The sequence below is a fragment of the Lathamus discolor genome, chromosome 6 (genome assembly GCF_037157495.1).
Source record: "Lathamus discolor isolate bLatDis1 chromosome 6, bLatDis1.hap1, whole genome shotgun sequence".
Classification (NCBI taxonomy): Eukaryota; Metazoa; Chordata; class Aves; order Psittaciformes; family Psittacidae; genus Lathamus; species Lathamus discolor.
Genome location: NC_088889.1, coordinates 20,582,984 through 20,596,850, shown reverse-complemented (window position 1 = coordinate 20,596,850; position 13,867 = coordinate 20,582,984). Strand labels below are relative to the sequence as shown.

The 13,867-nt window shown below is 35.9% G+C and overlaps 1 protein-coding gene across 2 annotated transcripts in view; it reads left to right on the top strand.

The window, feature by feature from the left end:
- Positions 1-13,132, top strand: part of PPP2R5E (protein phosphatase 2 regulatory subunit B'epsilon) — a 79,188-nt gene extending 66,056 nt beyond the window's left edge. For both annotated transcript variants that reach the window (XM_065682965.1, XM_065682964.1), the window contains exons 9-14: positions 798-851; positions 961-1,011; positions 2,105-2,224; positions 3,360-3,487; positions 5,895-5,996; positions 8,608-13,132. In XM_065682965.1, the coding sequence (XP_065539037.1) occupies positions 798-851; positions 961-1,011; positions 2,105-2,224; positions 3,360-3,487; positions 5,895-5,996; positions 8,608-8,707 (555 nt within the window). In that variant the 3' untranslated portion in view covers positions 8,708-13,132. The remainder of the gene's footprint in view (positions 1-797; positions 852-960; positions 1,012-2,104; positions 2,225-3,359; positions 3,488-5,894; positions 5,997-8,607) is intronic.
- The last annotated feature ends 735 nt before the right edge of the window (positions 13,133-13,867 follow it).

Here is a 13,867-nt window from a genome sequence, read left to right as displayed (position 1 = left end):
CTTCTGATTAGACAGTTAAAAGTTTAACAGAAATTGGTACTATTTTGGAGATTTTGTTTAGTAAATTCTTTAGATTTCTCTTTGATAGTTTCTCATTCTCATAAGTTTGCCTTTCCCATTCCTCTCCCAAGAGGATATTTGGGTTTCCTTAGTCTTGTGCTGTCAAGGCTCTTCTTCACCCTGGCAACTTTCTGAATACCAATACCCAAATTTTTGCATAATCTTTAACATTCTCGCTCAAATATTTCTTAATACTGTATTTATGCTCTCATGTATCTTTTTATACATCCAGCTTTCATGATGTAGTTTTTCCTCTGATAAGTGATACCTGTTGCCTTTTTCTCCAGTTTTCAGGTAGTGCTGATAAAGCTGTACTTTCTAAATATGCTATTCCAGTTTTTAGCTGTCTCAGCTCACCTTGCCAAGAGTTTTCATGATTTTGCTGATGTATAAAATGTGTAAAAAGGCACAGTTTCAGAGAGTAACAGAACCTTCTAAACGTTGGTTGTATGACTGTATTTAGAATTCTAAGTTGCTCTGATTGTTGTTGTATATGCTACTTTGTCACCTTAATTTATTTTTTTTTTTTTTGTAATGTGTTCTGTTGTTTCTTCTGAACTGCTCTTTGGGTGGATTTGCACAGTGCAAACCGTGCGTCTGAGTTTAAAATTGGATGCAACTGGAGAAAGCTGTGTAGCATCTTGTCTTAAGTCTCTCTTTTAAAAATAATTGTTTTGTTGTGCTTTCTTTATAGAAATGTTCTAACTTCATTTTCTTAAATCTTTACTGCTTCACAGCTGGCGTATTGCATAGTACAGTTTCTGGAGAAAGACCCTTCACTCACAGAACCAGTAAATATTTCTTTCATACAATTTTATTTTTTTTTTTTTTTCATCATAAATGGCTTACCCTGTTGAGAGGGAAGGAAAAAAAATCTTAACTTTTTTCCCTTTAATTTAGGTCATTAGAGGCTTAATGAAATTCTGGCCTAAAACCTGCAGTCAGAAAGAGGTAAGTGATATTCTAGTATTAATATAGAATCATAGAATAGTTAGGGTTGGAAAGGACCTTAAGATCATCAAGTTCCAACCCCCCTGCCATGGGCAGGGACACCTCACACAAAGCCATGTCACCCAAGGCTCTGTCCAACCTGCCCTTGAACACTACCAGGGATGGAGCATTCACAACTTCCCTGGGCAACCGATTCCAGTGCCTCACCACCCTTAACAAAAGGTAAAGGGTGTGTATTATTTGTATTAACAAAACACAGCTATTATTTTGTTCTACAATATAATAGGCAGGCAATCTTTAGATATTTCCAGGTAAATAGCACATGCTGTGATGGATCCTGGTATTGATTCCTGTAGTTGATTTTCCATACTTGAATTATGGGTGGATTTTTTGACAATTTTAACTGTGAAAAGTTTGATAACCATGTTTGATTATTCACAAAACAACCTAACTATTAACAAAACAAACAGTGGTTCTTCTGCAGAGAATTCCTTTTTGTTTCAGAAGAAGAACCTAAAGTTGAGGATAGACTGGTAAATTTTGTTAGATTTGGAATTGTTTATATGTGAGGGTCGTATTTTTCCAGGAGGATTAAAGATATTTTATTGTCTAGTGTTTACCTATTAAACATGTAAAAGGTGCACTTAGATCTTTGTATTTTTGTTTCCAATCCCTGAGCAAATCTGAAATTCCCTAATGAGATACTGTGACACAATGAAACTGTTATTTTGAACACTGCTTCCGTAACTGAGGTGATATCAAGATACTCTCCTTGCGTAACAAAGTTGAAGCCTTGACCAGATTCTTTGACTGTATTAGGCTAGGTTTTCAGCATGGATATACTGGTGCAATTCTGAATTTTGTTTTAAAGGACTACTTTAAATACAGTATTTGCACACACTGGTCGTCATTCTTTTATGAAACTGAATCTAGAAGCTGTTAAAGGTAGAACTGATCATGTTTTTTGAGAGAGGGTCTTGCTGAGCTAGTGACCTCCATTTCTCCCTGAAGCAGAATTTGAGAGTTACCAGCATTTTGCTGACCAAAGATGATTCAAATGTTTTATATTCAATTCTTTCTTCCTTGTCTTTAGGTCATGTTCCTTGGAGAGCTGGAGGAAATCTTGGATGTAATTGAACCATCACAATTTGTCAAAATCCAGGAACCCTTGTTTAAACAAATTGCCAAGTGTGTCTCTAGCCCTCATTTTCAGGTCAGTTGTAGAGGTTGTTGTTTGTATAGAAATGTATTGTCTCAGTTTCAAACATAACACCCCTCCAAATGTATATATAATTTCATGTTACATTGTTTTAAATACTTGTCTTGTGGATCTCTATGGAAGAGGTTATGTTGCAGCGGAAGTTTAGTTCTGAGCTCCATGAATAACTTGTTAGATATATCTGGGGTTACAGCACAGAACTTGCTGTTCTGAGCCACGTAAGGCCTTTAACTGTATCCAGGCAGACTTCGAGCTCTTCTGACTGTAGGTGATGTGTACTCACCATATGGCCTTGGGTCTGATAGGCCATGTAGGATGTATTTACTCCCTTTTTAATGCAGTATTGTGCACCATTCTTGTTTTCCTACTTACCTCCTTCTGTAAGGAGATGTCTGGTTAGAGATGGTAGAACCCATAGCTCGTTCACATTGCATAACAGAAAGGAAGGGAATGAATAGGATTTAAATTGAATCATATGTGAAGAAGGAGATAGGATATATGACCTGTAGTGCCTTCATATTAAGCTAGGTGACCTATCCTGTCTCAAAGGCAGATGTGTCTGTTTTCATCTTTCCTGGACTACATTTGTATTTAGCATCATTTAGATCAGTGTTTTCTCTCCTAAGACAACCCTTTCCCCCCACCCAACTCCTCCCCAAAGTGATTATTATCACTGGTACCTTGCCTGCATTTAAGATCTCTCCTCCCTCACTGAGCTCAGCTACTGGGCCTTTCCCTTCTCCTTCCCCTGGTATCCCAGCACAGCTCCCTTCCTTCTGACGGCAGTCACAGAATTGAGGGAAAGGGGTGATGGGAAGTCTGTCTGCTCTCACTTCCCTTCCACAGCTGCAGCATTAATATACTGTCTGCACCTGGTCCTCAGTGAGTAGCAGCATACCATACTCAGGGGAAACAGAGAGTGGATGCTGGGTGATTTGAATTAGAGGATAAAAACTTAATTCCATTAATGCATGTTATGCTACTGATTAAAGTAGAATTTTAATTCCAAAGTTAATGATTCCTGTTAAAACATCTTCACAAAATTTCTCTCTGATGTATTTTTCCTTGAGAAAATTGCAAAATTACAGCTATCTGAATTCCTGTTAATATTTATTCCTTTGACTCAAAGGTGGCCGAAAGAGCGCTGTATTATTGGAATAATGAATACATCATGAGTTTGATAGAGGAGAATTCAAATGTTATACTTCCCATCATGTTTTCCAGCCTTTATAGGATTTCTAAAGAGCACTGGAATCCGTAAGTTTTTTGCCATTATACTTTATCTTGCCATTTGATATGCCACTGATACACTTGGGGAATGTCTGGTGGAGAACATCAGAACAGGAGAGTTCCTGATTCAAAGCTGGCATAAACAGGTGCAACTCTGTTAATGCCAGGATAAATTAGTCTTTACTTGAGTTTATCTCAAAATGATTTTAATTATATGATATGTGTACAAAAATCAGTACCTTGTGAGATAAAAATAGACTTTGTCACAAGTTGGAAAAAAGAGAAATCAGATGTTAGCTTGTTATTGAAGAAAATGTGTTGCTCATTAGGAATTTCTCCTACACAGTTTTTTATAAACTGGTTAACATCTTAAGCCTGATTGTAACTTGTCTAGAAGAATGTTGCTTGGCATTAGTAAAGCTTTGTGGCTGTATCGTGGATGATACTGACACCTCTGGTAGACCTCTGGTACTGGCATTTTTCTAAATGTCTTATGAAGCATATAGTCATTGGACTGGGTTGTTTTTTTCTAAATTGATTTAAACAGAGCTGGTCTCTGTTACACACAATAATAGAGCAGTTGATCCGTATTGATATCCTCTTAATCTGGCATTTTTATTTTTAAGCTGAATGACCTAGTAAAAAGTGGTTTAATGAAAAATGCTATTATACTTAGATGCCATGTATTCTATAGTTGAGAAGTTTTTTGAAGTCAAGATGGTTATCATGTAATAAACCCAGTATTTTTAATGAGCTATGCTATGTTCAAGTCCCATTTGCTTTAAGACTTTACTGTAAAGTATTTGTAAAGTATTTCCTCTTTTCAAACATTAGTCTTTTTGTTCTGTACCTCTCCAAACTCTCAAGTTCGTGAGAATGAATGATGAATCTAATGCTACTGGAAAGCTTTAAATAATCTGGTCACAAAAGGACACTTTTCATGGCATTACTGTATCACCATTCTCCAACCTGCCCGTGCTCCTGCCCAGCCCTTTATACTGAGCACTGGGATGCTTCTGGTAATGAGAATATTGCAGTTATCCCAGTTTGCAGAGTTTTTCATACCTGCAGGAATTTTGTACCTTTGACAGACAAGTCAGGTTAAGATACATGTAAAATAAAGAAGGTGTTTAAAGAATTTTTATATTTGTAACATCATTTTTAAATGTAGGCAACAAAAATGAATGTTTATTGAAAGAAGTGAATGATATACAGGATGCAAAGGAGATGGCACAGAATCTGCCTGCCTTGTAGGTTAGTTCCAAAGGTTCCCAGCACCTGTAATGGTGATTCACTGTCTCCTGGCTAATTCACCATTCTCTAAACTGTTTCTTAAGCAGCCCCATGTCTGAATAGTAGTGGATCATAACTAGGATCTCTTGATTGATAATCTATTCAAAATTCTTCAAGAGGTTTTTAGATTTGTCTCTTTCCGTACACCCTTTTCAGTTGCTTCGTTGTTTCTTTATTTTCAATTCTGCCAGAAAGAAGTTTTGACCTCTAGATAATCAGATGATAGGCAGATCCATCTTTATTTGGAAATTCTAGTATATTTTAGGTTAGTTATCCAGTCAAATGGTATAAAAGCCTAAACTGTATCTCCCTTTTTGGAACCTTTGTGGGACAGAATGCCTTTGAAGCCTTTGTGAAATTATGATTACACATAATTTCTTCTTGTGTGAACAGATCATATCTGTTATGTTTTATGCAATTAAGCAACTTGAATTCAAATAAGCAGCAGTGTACTGGGTCTTGGGTAGGGTCAGTAACAGCAATATGCAAAGTAGGCAGAGGTTATCTAGAGACATATAGATATGATGCATATTTTTTTATATATCTATGAAAAAATAATTTGTATGTCTATTTATATATAAACACATAGTTTTACACAGGTACTGCAAGGATCTGTAGGGGTTTTTTTGAAGAGTTTTTTGCAGTATCAGTATCAAAATGAATATGAAATGTATGAGTACAAGGAAATCACGCTTGAAATACAGCTTTATTTTGCATAGATGCACTGAATGTTCAGCTTCATAGAAAAATCATAAGGAAATACGAATCTTTCCCATTTCATGTTTAAATTCTATTCTTTCTGGCAGCATTGATGATTTGAATCCCTGGAGATGAATTAAGAATTGTTCCACAGCATGAGGGGAAGTGTCTAGTTATATGTAATAGCTTTTTGTTGTTACCTTTTACCCTAGAGTTTTGTGTTGCTCCATTGAAGAAGTCAGTAGAGACATGAAAGCTGATTCTCACCTTCAAGTATGTTAATCAAAAGTAGTTTCACTGAAATCAAAGAATTTACGTTATCACACTTGCAAGAGCAGAGTTGGTTGCGGCAATGCCAGTAAGAGAAGACACTTTTATTTCATATTTGATTTCATCTGAAACTAATAGACTCCTTTCTTTTTTCTATTTTAATGTTTCACAGGGCTATTGTGGCTTTAGTCTACAATGTGTTGAAGGCATTTATGGAAATGAACAGCACCATGTTTGATGAGCTGACAGCCACTTACAAGTCAGATCGTCAGCGGTAACTTTTTAAAGCTTTTTTTGTCAGCTGTGCGTAAGGGCTGCTGTTTAGTTTTCCCCTCACACTCAGGTGCACTTGCATAATCTCACCCATAATAGACACAATGCCTCACTTTTCCCTTTGCATGCTCTTCAGCCTTCTCCTTGAAAGATGCAAGATAATACCATATACAGGTTGTTCTTTACCCCTTATGAAATACAGTATCCATTGCATTGCTTGGGAATCGCATTCCTCCTGGAGTTCCTTTTGACTCCACATTCCAAAAGGCTTGAGTGTATCAAGATCTTCAATAGTAAAAGAAGAACAAGGGTTTAAAGCTAACACTTTGTTTAAAGACGTCTAAAAATGTTACGCTGAGGTTTGGAAACATGAGGGGCACATCCTAAGATTTGATTTGCCAAACTACTGTCTGTAGGCTAGATATGGTCTTAAAGCAAAAAGGCATCTCTCAACCCTTTCATTTCTTATTCCTGGGTCTCTCTATATTGGAGTCTTCTAACATGCAGGATCCATTAGATACACCAATCTTATATACATTAGTTCCACTCTAGTAAAATGCTTTTTGTCTTTTCTCCCATTTTTCTTAATCTTCATTTTCCAGTTAAAGAGCAATTAAAGTTTCAGCTTACCCTAAGTGTCACATGAAAAAATGAGGAAACTTGAGGAACTCTGAACAGATTGCAGTTTTATTTAAGTCATACCTTTTCTATGACTCGGGGTTCTCCCAAGCAAAGCAAAGGGTACTGTATGTCATTTGAACTTGTTAGTTAGCATTGTCTTTAAAGTCTTGGAGGCCACGTTTTTTGAATTGTGTGACTGGAATCACACTGTCCTTCTGTTCTGCTTCATTTTTGTAAAATAAAAGTTTTATACACACACACACAAATCTACGCTTAACAGGTTAGTTCATTGATACAGTATTTTAATTTTAGAGATGTAGATATATGTTTGAGTTAAGATGCCAGATCAATTCCAGATAGGTGTGGATAAATAAGGCTCAGTCTGTTAGTGCAGCTGAGACAATGCTTCATGGTTTTCTAGCAGAGAAGGCAGGGAATCTTAGGACCAGTCATCTAATCTACCCATTTACTGAGGGAGCTTAGTGACTTACATCAATTTGAGATTGCACTTTGCCCCTTAAGGTGGGGAACTCTGCTCTTAACAGGACCAGACAGTGTGCTAGTATGTCCCATGTCTGGATAATGAGCGAGGCTTACTGTCTGAACTGCACAGAGAATTTTCCTTGCACCTACTGATGTTGTAGCTCCTATCAAGGCTGATGCTAACCATTTCATCAGTTTTGTTTACTACTTAGCATTTTAAAACATGTAAAGCCTTAATGTTTACAGAAAATGTTCAGCATCTTAATAGAATTGCTTTTCAGAAGGGTAACTTGATACGACTTAAAGCTTGAGGAGAAATATATTAGATATTAATGACTTTCATAGGTCATATAGGTACGTTGAATAAGGTGATCATCTTCTAACAGTCTTTTAGGTAAGCAGGCATATATTTCATAGTGCTTAGAAGATAAATATTGGTAAGTAGCCTGAAAATGTCAGGCTATTTCACTTACTCTTATATTTAATTTGAAATACTTTTAGTGACAGTGGGCTTGTTTTTTTGTTTGTTTTTTCTTTTTCCCTTTAATGTTCTTCAGGGATTTATCCGAAAGTGGATTGTATTTTTATATGTTTAAAATACACTTGGGAAATAAAAATTTCAAATAAATGGGCCAGATATTGGCATTTTGAGTGAATCAAGATGTGTAGGAATGTTTCTAATCCACTGAAATATTTTTCAAGAATTCTTTAATGTGACTGGCAGAGACTGTGTCTGTAATTGTTAAGTTTTCCATTTCATCTGAACCTACAAGGTGATGTAGTAGAAATTGAAAGGATTTTATACCTTGCAATATCAAGGAGGTTTATTCAAAGTAAGCGATGTCAGATACAGGAAGTTCAGAAAGTAAATAATGCAGGTAAAGTAAATGTTAGGTTAGTTGTTAAAATCTGTTGTTAAAGCAAATGCTACATAGATCTTGTAGGAATTTGTAAGGAAAAGGTATAAATCACTGAAAGGCACATCTTGTAGCTTGAACTTTTCCTTGGCTGCTACCTAAGCAATATGAAAGGCACCAGTAAGTTAGAACAGTGATTCTAAAAGAATAAGGGAATGCTTGTTCTAGAACGTGGCTGCTATTTATAAGATTAAAAAATACCTTTCTTAAAAGTATCTTGAAAATAGTTAAATGCAAGCCAGTCCTGAAATGTTAATTTTTGTAATTATGATATCTTTGTTCCATAACATATCAAATATTTTAAAATATTCCATAATAAAAGCCCTTTTTTTTTTTCCTTCCGCTTTACAAATTAGTGTCAGCACGTACTGTTACTTCAGTCAGCTTATGTTTTATATTCTTTTTGTACTGCTTTGTTCAGTGATACTTATGTAGGTAACAAAGTTTTTTGGAAACTTAAATACATGTTAGGAAAATTGCAGTTATCTTTAACAAAATCAGTGCTGCTAATTCATGTCAGCTATAGATATTTTACACATAAATATTCTACAGTATTCTCTCCTGCTAACTTTGTTTTATTTCATCTGTCAGTGAGAAGAAGAAAGAGAAAGAACGTGAAGAACTGTGGAAAAAACTGGAGGATTTGGAATTAAAGAGAGGTCTTAGACGTGATGGAATAATCCCAACTTAACAAAAAAACCCAACAAAACAGCATTATTAACCTGTGGAGTCACACATTTATGTAGTAGAAGATGGAGCAACAGTTTTCTGTATTGTGCAACTTTACAGTAGATTTCACATTTGTTTCATTATTACAACAGCACTGTATATACCTGTCTCTAAGTAAAGGAAAAAAATAAGGACTTTAATCCAAAGTTTGGACAGCAGATGGACTTCTCAGAACTTTACAAACATAGTCATTGTTTTAACCCTTCTTTAAAACCAGTCTTCAAAGATCTGTTGATGAAAATTGCGATGTCAAATTCCATTGTCAGGACCTGTTCCTTATTTATCATTAGCAGAGAGTATAATACAACTTTCAAATGTGAACAATCTTAAAATTTAGCTTGTCTTTCTGCTAAACTGTTAAGTGTATTTATAGTAAAAGAGAAAAAAGACTGTCATTTCCTTATGAGTTTGTGTAACATCCTCCTTCTCTGGATAACTTTACTGTAATTTGACTTTTTTTTTTTCCTTTTGCACATCTTCATAAGTTGAATGTCCATTCAGATCAGGGCCGTGAAAAACATAGGTCCTGAATAAAAGTTTTGTTTACTGGTGTGAGCATTCTTTTTAGTACCAGGCTGTCTCTGGTGCTTCCTTAATTTGAACATTAGGAGTTAAAAAAACAAGTAGGTGATAAATGTAGTAGGAAAGGGAGCTTTGGGTTTGTGCACCGATTTATTGCAAATCCAAATTAGTGTCCACAATCCTTTAAAAACAGGCAGTGGTAACACCCTGGACTTCAGTACCTAACCAGTATTAGTGATGTGGCGTTGGACACGTGTACCGGAGTTGTTTTAGAAATACTAATTGCTAAATTATTACAGTATGTTTTTATTGGACCATTTTGAAAGAATAAAGACAAATGCTAAACAGTGTGAGCATGAAATTAGTTTCCAGTGGTCATGAATCTAATTGGAAATTGAGATAGCAGTTTGGACTGTTTGGAGTTGTTGCCTTACTTTTTAATATGTATTTATAAAGTGTTCCAGCAAAAGAGGATGTAGCCTCTAAGAAACATACTATAGTGTTTTTGTGATTCTAGTACTATTATTCATCACAGTACCAGCCCTATGGTCTTAGCTGGAAAGGATTCTGGATAATATACTTCTGCATTCTCATCTGGATGCTCATTCCTAACTACTGTATTTGTTACCAAAACTGGTTCTACAAATGCTACTGAAAAAAAATCTGGAAATCCTAATGTTCTGAGTATTAATAATAAAGTTTAAAATGCTTTTATATCAAAGGTGCATTGTGACCAAATTGTTTAAAACGAAAGAAAAAATACAAAAACAAAGAAGAGGGCTGTATTATAAATATACATTATTGGCTATCTGCTTTGTATCTGAAAGTGGAATCTTACATCTTTGGTAGGTAAAATGCTGATAAGACTTATGTACAGTATATATTTAGCTAATGCAGTTGCATTATTATATACCGAAAGGTATGTGTTTCAGGATTTTTCTCCAGGATGCTTTTGAACTGTTATAGACATATGACAACAGTGAATTGATAATCCTAAACCATCAATCCAGCAGTATTTACAGTATAAAACTGAATTGGTGTTCTTGAGTCTTTGTGATAGTTGCAAACATGAATTTATGACCTGTTGCCATTGATAGAAATACAGTATAAAATATAAGCTTGTATATTTTTCTTCCTACCATTTAAATATAAAGTAGGATTTGGAGTTTTCTTGTTTTCAGGCATGGAAAAGAGGTAAAAAAGAATTCCCTCCTAGACTACTGACTGTTTCAGGATTATCAGGTCACAGTTTGTATTCCCAGGTCTGCGCACACAGATGTTGTAAACTCAACAATTTTGTAAAAACTTGACACTGTTAATTCTGGAAAAAAAAGTGGAACTAGTCATATGCAACACCAAACACAACATGGTTTAGTGGGATTAGTACAAGCTTCTTTTAAGAACATTGACTGGGACGCAATGTAAATTAGGCAGTTACTGTCATAGTTGAAACATTTTAAAGTGCCGAAGCAAAGGTGCAAGCTGAAATACTGAAGATTAAATAAATTTATAACAAATCGTGTCCCTTAGCCCATTGATTTTGACAGTCTTTTATTTCTGTTACCAAAAAAATACTAGACAGTGTGATTTCTGTGTGAAATGATCACGCTTTACAAGAGGGGTGGACCCAAACTCATGCTCAAAGACTAATGCTCAGTTGTGAAAAACAGATAAAATGGAGGAAAAAAGATTAATGTTTTCCACCCTGTGGAGTAGAACACAGCAATGTGAAATTAGAAAAAGCACCTTGTCCTGTACTTAGAGTTTAGGTGAGTGTTGTTTGTTCATAACTATTTTTGGTTTTGACCTGACATTCTGGTATTGATCATATGAAACTGATGAGAACCTGGTGGGTTGCAATATTTTGTTACCTCTAATGTTACCTCTGATGTAGGGACGGTGGGAAGTACCTAAAGTTCATAGATGATTTGTCACTTCCAAGAAGGGACGTTTCTTTAAAGTGAATGAGACGATGTGATACTAGTCACTTGAGTCTAAAAGGCTGATACGGCACTAGGTTGCACTGTATGATGTATGTGAAGAAGCACTTGCCACAGTGATACGACCTCACCCCCGGGATCCACTGTTTGCCACAATCCAAATGCAATGTCCTGCCACTCTGCGATGCTCCCATCAATTGGAGTTGTAGGCAAAGAAGGTGGCAGTGTATGGGCCCAAGTGTGATCAGTGTGTCTATTTAATTATGCTTTCATTTGCTTCTTGAGTTCCAGAAGCTATGTTTATTTGTGTAAATGTTTTTATTAACTGCTCGTATGGTGGTTGTTGGGTGGTCACTCGTGTCCTGTACCATATTGGTTTCAGGAGAAAGGATTGAATGCTCTCTGGTAAAAGGAAAGAGCTGCTTTTTCAATGCTAGGGCATTGCATCAGGTCATGGGGATATACCAACTGTAAAAGTAAGTTCCTCTCATATACTTTAAATTGAGCACACATTGCTTTCTTCATGTCGCAAGTCTCCCTTATTGTTTTTCTTTCCTTGCTTTTGAGTGCTTTTTGTGTCTCTTCCAAAGGTTGGAATGCTTTAAATAAAAGTATTCTAATGCTGTTGGAGTGTTCACTAGAAGGGTTACAGTAAATTTAATCTTGGTTTTGTTAGCATAAATAAAAGGATTTAATTTTTTTTTTTTATTTCCTCCTATTTATGGAAAAATTTAGGGTGCTAGAGCCAAGAATTGCTTGAGTAAGAAATATAGCAGCTGTACTTATATTGTAAGTGCATTAAGTACAGCCTCAGGCTCTCTCACTTTGTGGAAAGGAGAATGCATTAGGAGTTCTAAAAACTTTGTTTTTGAGGAGGGAGAAAGACAAGTTTCTTCTCTCCTTCAAGTAAAACTGAAATAATTTGCTTTTATTTCTGTCTTGGAAGACAAAGATGGCCTATTCTCTTGACTGTGTTACAATACCATCCCGAAGCAGTTGCCCTAAAACAAGACAAAGGTGACAATGCTCAAGACTGAAGAATGTGTTTATATAGATGTGGCTTTTTCGTTTTGGCTCACCCTCTTCCCTTAGCAGCTCTAGAGTGAGCCACGGGTTAGTTTTGCGAGTTGCTGTGTGAGCAGATTTTGTATAGCCCAATTTTTTGTTTTGAAGTCTATGAAACAGTATTTTGAAACAGAGTGGAACTAATTCTGATTGAAAACTTTTATCCAAGTGTTGCTTCCCATCCACAGAAGCAAACACTTTTTATCATGACCTCTCTGAATACAAGTTTTTGTTACTTGGATCACTTACTGTAAATATGTTGTATTCATAGCCTCATGTAATGAGGAGGAGTTTTCAAATATAAATAGTACCGATACATTTCTTGTTGTTGTCCTGTTTTTGATTCTAGTATAGCAAATGACCTGTCATGCTTTTTGTTCAAGGTTAGCATTAGATTCATAGATCTTAATATTTTAGCATTTCATTGTTTAAGCAGGAGAGGGCAGCAAAAGTTCATTTTTTCCCCATAGGAATGCTCTGGTTGATTACTGGTTTTAAATTTAGATGCATTTAACTATTGGGGGGGGGAGGGAATGAAGCCTTTTTTATATGAATTAAAAGGTGCATATGAAAATATATAGACTGGTCCAACCAGACTCAAAAATGTCTTCTATTTTACATCAAAGTAATAATAAAAGAAAAATAATCTCCACTGCTGGATAAAGTACAAGCAGGTCTTAAGTTCTTGGATTCAAATGTAATTCTTTGGAAATAGTTTACTTTCTCAAAAATGGTATCAAAGAAACTCAAACTCAGTGGTGCTCCCAGCTATAAATGTGTGATCTTCCTCTTGGGCTCATGCTCAAGAGGCTCTGTACTGTGGGTGCATCTAAATAAAAGAAGCAATGAAGTGTTTTCCAGGTGCTTGGCTTTTTTTTCCACTTCCTCCCATCTAAATTTGTGTGTCTTTTCAGCAGTGACCTTCCAGGGATCAGATAGCCATTCTGTATTGACTGTAAGGACCAAGGAAAAAAAGAAACAAACAGTGAGGTGGCAATTTAAGTTTCTGCCAGATTTACAATAGCAAATATTCATTTCACAAAGTTGGGTTTTTTTTCAAGGTCCTTTCATGACAATGAGCATCCTCATACTGCACACAACCACACCTGTGAGGAAGGTAAAGGACAGTGGATACAGAAGAGAGGATTTAGAGCCACACAGTGTTCTTTATAAACCCTCTGAGCCTTACACTTCACAGCTGGTGAAGAAACTTGTTCTTTTAAAGTATCATCCTGCTGTTTCAGTCCTGGTGCTACTCTGTCTTGCAGTTTGGAAGTGAAGAGAAAGGCTTAAGATGGTCATGTATGTGGAAAACACCCTCTGGAAGAACCACAGATAGAGCCTGGTAAGGGTCAATGCTGGTTTAAAAATGGTTTTACTGGAATTGTGGCAGATACGGATGCTGCAATAAAACTGGGGACAGGATGTATTTAACATTTACCTCTCATTTTAAAATATCAGTTTCCTATGTGGGTTATTCCAGTAGCCTAATTCTTAACAATTCTTTCCATTTTGATTTTTTCCAAATTAGACTTTCAACAGTTGCACATCTTGTGTGCCTTTGTTAGAAGAGCTCATTGTCACAAATCACTTCA